This window comes from Elaeis guineensis, chromosome 6 (assembly GCF_000442705.2).
Source record: "Elaeis guineensis isolate ETL-2024a chromosome 6, EG11, whole genome shotgun sequence".
Lineage (NCBI taxonomy): Eukaryota > Viridiplantae > Streptophyta > Magnoliopsida > Arecales > Arecaceae > Elaeis > Elaeis guineensis.
The window spans coordinates 9,871,075-9,885,904 of NC_025998.2; the positions used below are offsets into that span (position 1 = coordinate 9,871,075).

A 14,830-nucleotide genomic window follows, 5' to 3' on the forward strand; every position below is an offset into this window, starting at 1 on the left:
CTTTAAGTTGGCTAAGATAGGTCGGCAATATGCAAGCTATAGTAGGACGGCTGAGATTGGCCATGGAGGTTATAGGGTGCATATCGGTCTCAGGCAATCTAAGATAGATCAACGGAGGACGATCTAAAATAGATCGTTTGAAGCCGAAGAGTCAAAAATCATTGTTGATGAGGCACGTCTGACGGCCTTCATCTCTGTCACATCTGTATACCTGCTGGCATCCATATCTTATAGCTTAGTCAGAGTCGAGGATGTCACAATCGAGGCTGAGATACAGATCCACAACAATAACAATGTTGCATATGCTGGAAAATATAACTTATTAAAGCTTGATTAGTTAAAACATCTCCTAGGGATGGCAAAATTAATCCGATCCGATGGGTATACACCCTACCCGAACCCGGTCAAACCCGAAAAATAGGGTTTGACTGGGTTTGGATAAAATCCGAAAACTATAGTATGGGTAGGGTATGGATAGTGCTATTTTCTATCCGAACCCGATCCGAACCTATGGGTATGGGTAATACCCGAACCCATATCCGAATATATATATACTTATACATATACATATACATATATATATATATATACATACATACATATACATACATACATATACATATATACACACACACATATACACACACATATATATGATCTCTCTCTATATATATAATTATATATATGTATGTATGTATATGTATGCATGCATATATGTATGCATGTATGTATGTGTGTGTGTGTTAGAAGTGTGTATGTGCATATGTATGTATGTATATATATATAATTGGTAATTCTATTTTTGATTGATAATATGCATAAAATTATTTTACTTTTTTTGGGGTATAGAATGGACGGGTATGGGTTGGGTATGGGGCGGGTATGGATTGGGTATGAGAAAATGGGTTACCCACGGGTATCCCCGAACCCGTTGGGTATGGGGATGGATATTTCTTTTCTTACCCGATTGGATATCGGGTAGGGTTTGGGTATAGGATATTAAGTTCGAGTTTGGAGATGGGTAGTATACTATCCAACCCAAACCCTACCCATTGCCATCCCTAATCATCTCCCCACCCCACACAACAACGCCCCGCGCAAAAAGAGTTCCCATCTCCCCCCCCCCAACACACACAACAAATTTTTGCCCATGAACTAGACATGTTAGGAGGTTTCGCCATTTTAATTTCTATTTTAGTCGTTTTCAATTCGGATTTCTATCGCAAAATAAATATATGATATATCTAAAACTATTCAAATATTTAGATGAAACAATTTCATGGAGCAGTGATGGCCTCATGTAATGGCGGCCCATCTAACTCATTACACACCAATCTTCAAAGGTGGTCACTAGGGACCTATTTAACACAAAAATTTGAAAAGCCCAAATGGGACCTATTTAATAAGGTGGTCAGTTGTTCCAATCCAACTAATCTATTTATGAAACATATAACACAAGTTAACTTATATAATTTGTTTAACAAACCCATTGACTCACGTTATGTTCACGTTTGGCATGGTTAACTTCCTAACTTGGCATGTATAAGTCTAAACCCGCATTATTAAACAAGTACTAATTTGATTAATCTATTAAATGATGTTAAGTTATTAAATTCACATCTAGTTAATTTACTATCTTAAACAATATTCTGTAAACATGGTTTGAACATCTAGTTAATCATGTCCATCGTTAGACTGATAGCGAGTCACTTTTAGTTTGGGTTTAAACCATGTCAGCAAAACCAATTATTAAAAGAATCTTGTTTTCTCCAAGCCAATCTTCTTGAACAACAAAGATTCCAAAATAGCATGATTAGATTCAACCGATCAGGTTAGGATTTTTTTTATTGTTTGAAGTGGAATCGCCTCAGGACTTTAGGTGGTGTGGATAGGCACTAAATTTTTAGGGCTGGCAGGAACTGAAAATCGGTTGACAAGTACAATTTGAGTATTGATTGAGATACTGGTCGGTCCAACCAAATCCATCCCAACACACTGCTATCTAACACATTTAAAGCATTCAATTATGATTAGATTTCGGTATAAAATTATGAAATTTGCTTGAGTTGGTGGTGCAGCTTAGATCCACCATGCACATTCTGAAATTTGAATTCTATACTCGGAGCACAAGATGCTTTGAGAGTCGTGTTTTAAAGTAGATGATTGATTCTAAAGCATGCTATGAACGAGATTCCTGGACCTCTTGGGTCCAATTGGGATTGGGAATGGCTCGCCTATGCGTCGTCCGGGCGGGGTCGTCTCCGTCATTTCCCGATTAATTGCGAGGGCCTGCGGCCCGAAACAAAAAAAGTAGCGCGGAGGGGAACCCAAAGCTCCTCCATAGTTTTCTCCATCACCTACTTCAACTCTACCTACTCCTCTTCTTCCATCTCATTTCAATCCTTCTTTCCGTAGTCCAATGGCTTCTTTCGCTCCCACGCCTCCGTCCACATTTCTTCGGCTCGGCAAATCTTCCAGGTCTCTCTCTCTCTCTCTCTCTCACACACACACACACACATCGTTGTTTCACTTCTTTCTTTAGCGTGATTCTTTTTCTGTAGTTATTCTTGAAATTTTTGGGATGGTATCATCATTTCCACTACTCATCTATGTTCTAATTATCTTGGCACAAGAAGGAAGAGTGACCTCTCGCTAATTCCCTTTGCCATTATGTGATCTTCCAAGCAAAATATTATAACGTTCTAGTTACCTTAGCTACTTAGTCCAATAGCTTATGAAATTGGGATAGTGTTGCAGTTTTTGGAATCCTATACACTCATCCAGCTCACTGTTTCCTTAGGCTTTAGATCAAGCTATAATACAAAGATTATTTTAGTCAGTAAGTGGTACGAAGACAATGATTTATGAGAAATTTATGTGCGGTTCACTAGTTCAGCAAACACTTCTGCGTAGCTTGGACAGCTTTTATAGGATTATATTAATACACATAATGTACGTGGACTTTTTTTTTTTTTTGTGAGAAGATAGTTGTGTGTATTTCTGAAACCAGTACCAGCCATGTGTAATGTTCTTAAAAAGCATCGATGACCATTATTTTTTTATTTCTCAAGCAAATGATCTTTTTTTTTTTTTTCTCTTAAGAAAAAGTGAAAAAAAAAGAAAGCGGAAAAGGGAGAAATTAATGGAGGTTTCTAGGTCCACACAGAAGGCTCGGGTTGTTTGCTCTCCAATGGTATAGATGGAAATAAAACAAAATGCTATTTAAAGATACATGTATTTTTCAAATTCTGGATTTAGAACATTTCAGGACTGTAAATATGATGGTCTAGGATGATTTCCAGCAAGTATTAAGTCATTTACTAATGCTTATTAAATCGGATTACTTATTGGAATTTGTTTGCTTTACTGTATTTGCACAGAATTTATAGTATCCCTTTGTCCAAATTATTGCAAAAGCAGTGCTTGTTGAATTATTGGTTCATTTTTGTCACAACTATCAGAGTAGAATTACTTGTTAATGGAAATTGTACTATAATAAAGGTGGAAGACGTATTCTGAGAAATAAAACTCAAATATAGGTTAGAGTTTCTCAAATGTCAAGAGATTTCAATTTTGTATTGATAAATCTCATCTTTCATGAATTGCAAATCAGATGTATGTGCTGAACTTAGGGGGTTTATAGTAATAAAGGAACAAGAAGGATTGGATTCTTCATAGTTCATTTTGGGGGATTCTAGATTCTTTCTTAGAAGATCAGAATACAAGTTTGGAAGAATCTGGAAGGGTGCTACCTGTATTGATACTGATATGTGTTGAAAGGTGGTCCAAATTAGTATATTGGCCATGCAAAAGAACCGAAGTGACATAGATTACAAATGATAATGATGACAAGGGCCTATGAAGAACAAGACTTGGCTGCATGGCAACTTAACAGTGGAACCTATGTGAATAAGTTGTCATTTGGGCTTGTGATCTTCCAAGAGAGGGAAAACCCTTCCAGCACAAGCAATTTCTTCGTATGCACCCATGCACCAAATAAAGTCAAATGAGAATCTAAAATTTCAAATGGCCTCTCACTTGATATTTGCCTCTTTCCGGTAATACTCAGAATGTGATAGCTTGAGATGAACATCACTTGGTTATAGCTCATAAAGCTGACCTTCTCAGTGGGAATTGATGAAGAATGATAATTACATTCAATCATCTCCGTAATCCTTGTTATATATATACTATTTATTTCCTATTTTATCAACAGTAATTTAGACAAAACTAGCAAGATTTACACAGAACACTCCCATCTAGGAGAAAAGGTGAATCAAGCTGTCCAGAATCACATTTTTTGTTTACAAAAGCGAATATAAAGAAAAGGAAGGATGTTTGTTCTTGTTAAATGGTTATAAAGTCATCTGGGTGGACCCATTTAGTTATTTGCTTTTATGATTTATTTACTTGTATTTATATCTTTTTTGTTTTGATTAATATATCGTTCTCTTTTTGTTATTCTTCTTTTCAATAAATATGTGAATTTGCAAGCCATCACATTTACGGTTGGTGGTGGGCCTGGTATGGACCTAGCATATTTAATTTTGATTAGACATGGCCTGGAACGATTTGCATTCCCGGCTCTGAACAACTGGGGGCTGTTATTTGATAATAAATGTATACATGTGTTTGCAAGTTCATATTGTTTCTGAATCCATATTATATGATTTGCATTATTTAACTCAATCTGTATTGATACATTTAAGTAGTCTGTTTGATCTAAAGATGCACCAATCAATTATGCTAATTGGTGACCATATTTTTTCAAGCTGTAACCATTTTCTCATCAAAATTATCTTCACTATTATATATGTTGTAAAATCATAAGCACTACACCACTTCTTCATTTTTATCAAAGTTTACAATAGCATGTTTGAGGGAAGTTGCTGTAATTATTCATCTTGCATTGCAGATCTCTAGGTGCTTGGTGTACTGAAATGATCAAGAACAATTCAATGTCTCTTTTAAGGGCACAACTACACAATTTTAATCGTGATCGATGGGGAAATAATGCTTTAAGTGGGACTAAAAGAATCTACAGGTTTCCTTTCACTTTTACAATGCCAACTTCGCAAACAAATTTGTCAAGACATTCCTTTTCTCAGATGTCCTCAACAGTTTCGTTGGACTTTTATCGTGATTATGGTGAAGAGGTGCCTCCACTGGATATCTGTGCCAACTACAGAATGGATATCAGTCTGACAAATTTTGTACTTCAATTATTGCATGAAGCTGCAACAAGTTTTTTTCTTGCCATAAAGTCCCAAAAATCATCTACTAGCCATCTCAAAGTAGCTAATGCATGGGTTGGAGTGGATGTGGATGTTTGGCACCAACAAATTGCATATCAGGTATAAAATTCTCATAACCAAGAATTGCTGGGTGTTGAGTGATGTGGGTCAAATATACTGATAAGCATAATCTTCCTTTTCCTTGTCTGGTGTGTATGATCTGGAGGCAATAACTTGCTTTCTATTCTTAGACATCCTAAGAATTTAACCTATCCCACTCCAATAGCTACTTCTACCATGTGCTTCCACTAGACTGCCCCCACCAATCTCATAGAATGTTGGCTTATCTTTAGGCTTTAGGGTTTCCTCTTGACACAATCCCCACAGCTTATTCATGCATCAAAGTTTTGTAAACTAATGCAATATCCCAATATGATCAGGTGAACCACACACTTATGAACCTGAAAGTTCTGTCTTATGTTTCAAGCAGAAAAACTTTATCCTCCTCTCTTCTACATATTCGCTTGATTTTTTAGTGAAACTTCTAGAAAAATTTGAGCATGCTCTCATGCATTTCTAGGTAGATTGCAACTGTCCATTTACTTAGTCTTTCAGTTGGACCTGCATTATGCAAACCTTTTCCTATGGTGGGCAGCAACCGCCTACTCTGTTTCTCATGAAAAACACAAATAGGGCAGACCTGCTGGCCCATTCACTTGATCTTCGAGTGGACCTGGATCAGATTCAGATAGAGCATATTTTATCCCACCACATTTCTGAGCATAGCACATAGTTTAGTTTGCAAGAACTTCTTTCTATATTCCATGTGTGTCACAGGTTGAAACAGATCAGAACCATAGAAATACTTTGTTTTCAGGTGTGGGCTGCAGTCTGCAGACTCTGCACCATATATAAAAAGGAGAGTTAATAAATTTGAAGGCAGGTTAAGACAGAAGTTTTCAATTTAAGTCATACAAGTGCTCTTACATCTATTGTGCTCTAGAATTACCATTCTTTCTCATGCATTATGTAGGCCTGAAGCTCATATATGTTACTTGAGCTTGTCCTTATGTTTGGACTTATGCCTTCCACTGACTTACAAGTAAAACTAATGGATTTTTAGGGTGCAGGTACATTTGATGCGAATTAGAGGTGGTATGATCAACTTAAGTACTGAATGATTATTTGTGTATAGTTAGTCCCTTTCATCGTGTACTACATAAGTCCTTTATGTGTAAGTGAGGCAATATTTGTCATTTTTCTTTGAGCCTTTAGCTTGCATGGGTGTAAAATTTCTTTGAAAATTCTGTTGTCATCTACTTTATCCTTTTGTAGCAACAAATATTTTCTTTGAAAGTTCTGTTGTCATCTACTTTATCCTTTTGTAGCAACAAATATCTTCTGTCACGCCGATAGATTGGTGTTTAGTTTCTAGCTATCGGAAAAGGTGATTTTTATTTTTTTTTTCTTTTTCCATGGTTGTGTAGGCAGCAGTCTATGCTTTGTTGAAAACAGTGATGAAGCTGGAGAATATGTTTGATGATAAACATCTGGTGTTTAGTATGTAAGTGTTATCCAAGCTTAACCGGAGCAAAGGGGTCAAAAAGTAAGGTTGAAATTTACTTAAGAATATGTATTATTCATCAATATCCTTTTCTTCTACAGACTTTCCCCCAAAGTGAGTTTGATTATTGAATGCATTGAAAGCCAGTTGAACAAGAGAGAACAAAACTTGGTGACATGGTTTAGAACAGAACAACTTTCAATTTTAACAAAGTATTTCACCCCCTTAATGGAAAGGTGGGCATCAGAATATGGAAAAAGGTTCGTATATAAAATTTCTTTGTTATCGATTATTGGAAAGTAACAAGCACAATTTCCTACCTTGGCTGATAAAAACTGACATATCATGGATATCAGGCAATACAAATATCACTATATTGACTAAGATTGTGAAACTTTTCTTTTCCAACCTTGAATGAGTTTTTTTAACAAATAAATATCAATTAAATGCTTACCAGATGTACTAGTTCTCAGTTTAACTATATTGGAAGAGATATCAATATCTTGGATCCTATATGTTGGCCGAGATTCTTGAACAACTTGATACCTCCTAAAATTTCCCCAGCTTCAATCTCAGCTGAGATTAACTGAGGTATCAGTCCATCTCAGTATTGGTCATTGGTCACCTGCTGAGATGGATAATATCTTGGCTTCGGAAAACCTAGGTTATAAGATGAATTGCCAATTAATTGATTTCTGTTCGTATATCTTTATCAATTGAGGTAACATGACATTGCATATGATCAGCTTTCCAGATATGCACATATCTTTGTTGCATGCTTACTATCCCACACTCTAGGAAGACGCTCCACTGAGAACAAAGATATTCAGTTGTATTGCAGTGACTGTTCTGGCCACCAGTTGTTGTGTCGCTCTTACAAAGTTAGGTGCTAAGCGTATTTCTTGCCCTGCTTTCACCAAGTGCCTTCCAGACTTAACAAGGGAACTTATGGATGCATTACATGGTTCTTCTTCAATAGGCAAATTGCATTGTTTAGCAACAAATGCAGGATTTGAAAATGAATTCTTGAGTCATTTTGGTCCAAAAGTACTGCATTGCGACACCAGGGGTGAGATAATGTTTTGGATGAGATTACTTGAAGTAAAGCTTGTAGCAGCATTTGATAGAGAAAGTGTCATTACAAATCTGCGGAGCTTTTGCGACACGCAGGTTAGCCTTGTTTTATCAAATATTTTTTTAATCCATTTTCTTAGATATTGCTTGCTCTTTAAGACTGCTTACTATTAGGGGAACAAGCATTCACTAGCATTTGCTGGGCACTTAAATTTGTGTAGTTTTCATTTTCGTAGGATTTTATGATTTTTTTTGAAAAAAGAGCTTTATTTTTGTCACAAGATTGTCATGTGCACTTAAGATGGGACAGAAGAAATATCTTACCTAGAAATTTCTCAATATGCTATTAGATATATGATCTTGCACCCAGCTTCATAATCTCATCCAGTTTCCATCTTTCTTTACCAGAATTTAATGCTCCTATCATTTTTACAGTAATTATTTGGCAGGTTTTAGCTAGGGATCTGGCAGTTCTGGGACTGTTTGCATTTTTAGGAAGGAAGACAAGATTATTCTTATCCCATTTGTATATCAAGGATCTTGATGAACCTGTCAAGGACTTCATCTGGTGATTTTCTTCACATTCCCAAGAGCATATCCAAGAAGTTATATTCATATTCATTTTTTATTGATTCTTTTCATCTCGCAACAGCTACTTGGAATGTGGTATCCTTTTCTTGTATCCAGAGTTATCCTCCATGTGTATGTATCAACTATTTATGGAGGTAAGTCTTGACTAAGTGCTGTGGAATGTGAAAATGGAATTTTGAAATTGCGTGCAGATCTTACTAAATTTTAAAATCACCCATGTCTAATGAAGAATGTTGATGATCCATAAACTGAAGGTCATTAATTTATCATTTTTGAATTGTTTTATCAAGAGTTTGGTTTAGTATTGCATGCTAAACTTTGTCATTTTTAATTGCAACCAACTTATAATGTAATACTTTAATGAATATATGAAATGATTATTCTGATTTACTATAGTTATTCTTTTTCCCATGATTGACTGGATTTCGGGTCATGATCCATGATTATTCTGCATGATTCAGTGGTTCAGACCATATACTATTAAATGCTTTTAAACTGAGTCAAAATTTTCCTCAAACATGATTATTCTTCTAATAGGTTGTGAGTGAGGAACTTGGATGGCTCGACTTCTATCCTGCACTGCCCTGCATGAGGCATCAGGAAAGAAAGCGGTCAAAACAACATGCTTTGCAAGCAGAGAAAGAAATAATTCTATCTACTGTTTTTGGCATTTGCTCAGATATGTTTTCAAGCTTTTCCCACTACAGCAAGGAGACCCAAGCATCTCTTGATGCTAAGTTGGTGTTATATCTACAACGAAGGTTAGAAATGGTGTGCCATTTCATTTTCACATGAACTTCTGGTCACCTTAGTAAAGGAAGACTTATGCTACTGCATTTTGCAGCAAGAATCTACTAGTTATTTGTATAGAAGATTATTGGGCTGCTTATGATAGATTATGGTAAGTTGGTATTGGCAATGGATTCTTCTACTATTAACAACAGCTAAATTTTCGGAGACAAACTGGCTGTTTCAAAATGTTTGCTTGTTTTTTCCTTTTTTTTTCTAAGAAAAATGGTTGCATGTTTGACTTTCAAATTTCTATCAAACAGTGGGTTGGGGAAAGCTACTCGAGTTCAATTTCCAGAGCCAATGACACATCTATGGGACATTGGTACCATAAGAATGCGACACCGGTGTTGTGGGGATCCAATGACCAGGGAAATCACTGAAAGCAACCCTCCATATGCTTCAGGTATAAACAAGGTAATGAAGCTATCTTGTAACATCTATAATTGGCGATGACTTATGAGAAGCCAGTGCCAGGTCCCTCGACGGGCAGAAGTATTGAAAAGTTTCACTTGTTTTCAACCTTTGATGTACAAAAACTTGAATCAATTGATTGGTCTTTTTTTTCTTTTTGTTCTTTCGCATATGTTAGCAAGCATTTATAATCCTGTGAGCTATGCAGTTACTCTTCCTGCAGAAATTGCTACAACTTAGAAGAACTATATGGTAGATTTCCATGAGTAAATAAATATGTTTCATTTTTGTATCATTCTTATTAATGACTTTATCAATGTGAAAAAGCATTATCATAAATCTCATTGTCAACAACTGCAAATTTCATGCTATGCGCCAATCCAAATAAGACCAGATTACCAGCTATTTGACAGTGTTGCTTTGAAAATGTACCTTTTGTGCGGGTCCTTGGCATTTGAAGGTTTTACTAATTTGGGTGTAACTTCTTGAAGACAATTAGAAATTTAAAGGAGAAAAACTACCCAATTAACATTCTCCTTGCGATTTGAAAATGTGAAGCACTTTGTTTGTATTAAGTGCTGAACACTTGTTATATTGCAGTCTAGCTGCTCCGATAAGATCCTCGACGAGCTTCATGTTCCTGAAGCCATGGATGCGACAATTAATCAGAATTTCTTTATTAGATCTAGCTACTCTCTGCTAGCTACAATCTATGTAAGACTGGCACCTGCTTAATATGTGTTAGACAAACATCTATTACTATTAACATTTTATGGATGCATACCATCTGACGTGAACTGTGATTAAGGATATATGGATGGGAACTCGGTTGCTCTTTTTAGATCTACTGGTTTCAGTTGGTCTTATCCAAAAGCAAATTTTCGGATGCAAACTTACTGAGAGGGAAAGAAAGAAGATCACTGTGACATTAACTGATATTGCCTGTGCTATTCCTGTTGCAATTCTGGCGCTTCTTCCAGTGAGTACATGGTTAAGAGCATCTTTGCTTTTTTTAATTTATTTCATATATAGTAGGTACACAAGGATTTTTCTATTCACTGACAGTGGTTGAGTCATGGTTAAAATAATAAAAGGGCCAAAGCTTATAAGTAAAAGCTCTCAAGTTGTCTAGTGCAAAGCTTGACTTTATTTGTATCAGCTTGTTTGTAATGGAGTAAATATTTTCTGTAACCAGTTGGAATGTATGAACCATAAGCTTTTTCAAAGACTAACTCAATTTTGACTCATATGATCAGGTAACTGCTATAGGCCATGCAGCTATTCTGACTGCGATTAAGAGATACATCCCTCGCTTGTTAAGTTTTACGCACACACATACACACATTATACGATCACTATTTGTAGTTCAAGTTGCGTATCAACAGGTCTTGAAATGGAAAGAATTATCAATCAGATTTTATTTTCTTACTCTTAAAACCTCAATGCTTGGTAATAGATTCCATCGCCATATTCAAAGGAGCGGCTGGACATCATAAAGCAAATTAAGAGGGCTAAGAAGATGAAAGCTCAATCATGGAGCCAACCCAATGTTTCTTCTGTCTCCTCTATGTAGTCAAAAACATTTTCATGAGAGCTTATTTATGTCTTTCATTTGTTTTTGGATTTGAGAATAAGACAATAATAAGATCCCTAATTGATGGTGCTAATCTCAAACAAAAGATTTGACGGTAGTTGGTTACCGTAGGAGGGTTTTCTTTTTAATAGTGTTCATTTACGAGATGTGGCAGGTTTTGTCCCATAAATAAATTTTTAGATTTATTAATATATTATCATCGTGAGCACATCCATTTACTTGCATGCGCTTGCCCTTGTGCTATAAATAAGGATAAAAATAATATAGATAATATTTATTTAAATTTATTTTTATATTTAAATTAATTTAAATATAGATAAAAATTTAAAGATCTGATTAAAATTTATATCTGTATTAATATTTATTAAAAAAAATAGATATAAATATGGATAGATAATTATGCATTCCATATCTGGATATTCGAATTTACATATAATTTTATATAGTATTTATTAATTTTTTAAAAAAATATATGATCATATAAATATGTTATTAATTAAATTTATCATTTATTTAATAATATTTTTCATGATGTAATTATAAATTTTAATTATTTAATTTATATCTATAATTATATTCATGCTTTTACTGATCAAACTGTATTTATATCTATTTAAAATAAATATAAATATAAATTTTTATATCTAAATAATATTTATATTTATTTATATTTATTAAATAAAATAAATATGAATATGAATATGTCGATATCTTTTTCATATTAGATCTAATTTTCCTAGCTATAAATGGAGAACAATAAATAACCAAACCTTTTCTATGATTCTTAAAAGCATGGATTGGGCTCCTGTTGGGACAATTCAACCAATTCCTGACTCCGAATATTTCGACTAACAATTAGTTGACCGACTGACAGTCGGTTATTATCAATCAACAACGGATAATTTGGTTAATTTCCGACTGAAGTCCATCGACATATCAGAGTTACTAACCGATGCTCACTCGGATCTACTGATATATAATCGGCTTATCTTCCCACGATCACATAAGGCTAGAATGTACGGAACTTATATATCTAACCGTTATAAATGATTATCAAATACGTGTCACGGTCATTAGTGGGTATAAACAGCTCATTAACTCCATGATTATGGTCCGATAATTTAGTGCCATAAAAAGCGAAATCACGTATTCGACAGTTACATCTGAATCACCTATAAAAGGGAGGTAAATGAACAGCATGGGTAAGACAATTCTGAGCTGAGATTCTGTTATTTTCAAATATTCTTCATCTGCGGTTCACCATTCCCCACTGATTTAAGCATCGGAGGGTCTCCGTCGGACACAATTTCGATCAGTGAGGATTTCTTTTGCAGGTGCTCTTCTCCAATGACGGACGCAACAGGGGATTGGCCGCAATAGATTGACGTGCCAGGAAAGGGCAAGGATATAAACAACCATGTCAAAAATCAGAGCTCAACATTTGCAGGATCAGCAAGGCAGTCTTCCCGTCGGGAAGATGTTCCTCCCCCACTTCTAGTGGTAGAGCCCAGTTCTTCGCATCTTGTAGTTACTACAGACATGCAAATTGCTGCACTTATGCAGCAAATAAAAGTATAAACAGAAGTGGTCCAAAGCCTCCAGTAGCAACAAACTCAGTGGCAGCAGCTGTCGGCAGAGGAGCTGGTAGCTCAGTCAATGCCATCTAGGCACAGCTGCTGTCCACCATGGCATTCACCCTCCTCATCTCCGGCACGACGACCATCTCAACACTCTCACTGAGATGGACAACCGCATTCTCAGCATTCCCATCGTGCCACCCATCATTCACGGTGTTCTCCTTCTTCTTCTCGTGCACATAGTATCAGGAAGGGGAAAAGGCCGCGGATGCCTTCTGCTTCTCCATCTTCAAGCTTTTCATGGGGTTCTACCCCTTATTTTTCTCGATAATGGTAGTTCGATGACTATGAACGCAAGTTCAAGGAGATCGACCGCCAACTTGCTTGACTTCAGATACAAGGTCGGAAGTCCTCGAATGACTACGACTTTCACACTGTCCAGCCTCTCTCTCAGTATATCCTAGACGAACTAATTCCATCTCGGTTTAAGATGCCGCAGATGGAGCCATACGATGGCTCCACCGACCTGATCGACTATTTGGAGAGTTGTAAGGCTCTCATAATGATTCAGGGAGCAACCGACGTCTTCTTATGCATCGGCTTCCCGACGACTATTCGGAAGGCTGCTCGAGCCTGGTATTCCGGACTTCAGTTGGAAAGTATTAACTCCTTCGAACAGCTCGAGTATTCTTTTCTGACCCACTTCAGTACTAGCTGAAGGATGCCACGGACATCAAACAATCTCTTCTCTATTAAGCAAGGTGAGACAGAGACATTGAGAGATTTTGTGGCTCCATTTAATACGGCTACACTTGAGGTCAGAGACTTCAATGAAGATATGGCCGTATCGATCATGAAGAGGGATTTGAGGGGATCTAGATTCACGTATTCTCTAGACAAAACTCTCTCTCGGACCTATGCTGAACTTTTAGAGTGCGTGTACAAGTATATTCGCGCAGATGAAGCTGCTTTTGACCGACGTCAGACAGAAAGAAAAGATCAGAAGAAGAAACAAAAAAAAGTGGAGCTCCGACCAAATCAAGTCGGTCAATTACCAGTAAGCGAGATTCACCTCGACAACAGAGTTCGAAGCTGAACAGCTATGGCAGGTATGACTCCTATACTCCTCTTTCTGCTCTCCGTGCGTAGATTCTGATGGAGATTGAAAGAGAGAAGTATCTAAGATACCCCCCATCGATGAAAGCACCGTCGAGGAGCCGTGACAGGAAGAAGTACTGTCGGTTCCATCATGATCACGGTTACGACACCGAACAGTGCATCCAGCTTAGGGACGAGATAGAGGTCCTGATTCGATGAGGCTACCTTAAAAAATTCTGACGAGATTATCCGACTCAACCTCCCACCGACCAACAACCTCAGATATAAGTTGGGGAGATAATTAACAATCGACCAATGGTGGGAGCAATCAATATGATCTCCGGACGATCGAAGAACTGGAGGGCAACTTCTGAAGAAGCATCGGTTAAGAAACGATGACTCAATAATATAATTATTTTTTTGGAAGAAGATATTCGAAAAATTCAAACTTCCCATGATGATGCTGTCGTTGTTTCGACGGTGATAGCAAATTATGATGTAAAAAAATTTTAGTTGATAATAGAAGCTCAACAGATATTCTGTTTTACTCGACTTTCTTTCGAATGCAACTACCGACTGATCAACTCAGGAGAGTCTCGACGCCATTAGTCGATTTCACTGGAGATGCAGTTACCATGTAAGGAAAAATTACTCTCCCACTAACTGTCGGAACAGATCTATGACAGAGTATGGTTCTCTTAATATTCACGATTGTCCGAGTTCCTTCGGATTATAATGCCATACTCGGATGATTTGGACTTAACGCCCTGAGAGCAGTAGTCTCAATATATCATCTATTAGTCTGATTTTCAATAAGAAACGGAGTCAGAGAGATGCGTGGAGATCAACAACTCGTTCGATGTTGTTTTTTGATCTCGACACAGAATAATCAACC

At 36.6% G+C, this 14,830-nt stretch overlaps 1 protein-coding gene across 1 annotated transcript; it reads left to right on the forward strand.

Annotated features, from left to right (window-relative positions):
* Window positions 1–7,400: 7,400 nt before the first annotated feature.
* LOC140858717 (uncharacterized) lies at window positions 7,401–12,927 on the forward strand. The gene is made up of 10 exons (XM_073260028.1): window positions 7,401–7,968; window positions 8,308–8,440; window positions 8,525–8,597; window positions 9,001–9,224; window positions 9,308–9,364; window positions 9,516–9,669; window positions 10,267–10,380; window positions 10,475–10,645; window positions 10,923–11,115; window positions 12,824–12,927. The coding sequence occupies exons 3-10, from the start codon at window positions 8,571–8,573 to the stop codon at window positions 12,925–12,927; spliced, it is 1,044 nt and encodes a 347-aa protein (XP_073116129.1). The 5' UTR covers window positions 7,401–7,968; window positions 8,308–8,440; window positions 8,525–8,570.
* The last annotated feature ends 1,903 nt before the right edge of the window (window positions 12,928–14,830 follow it).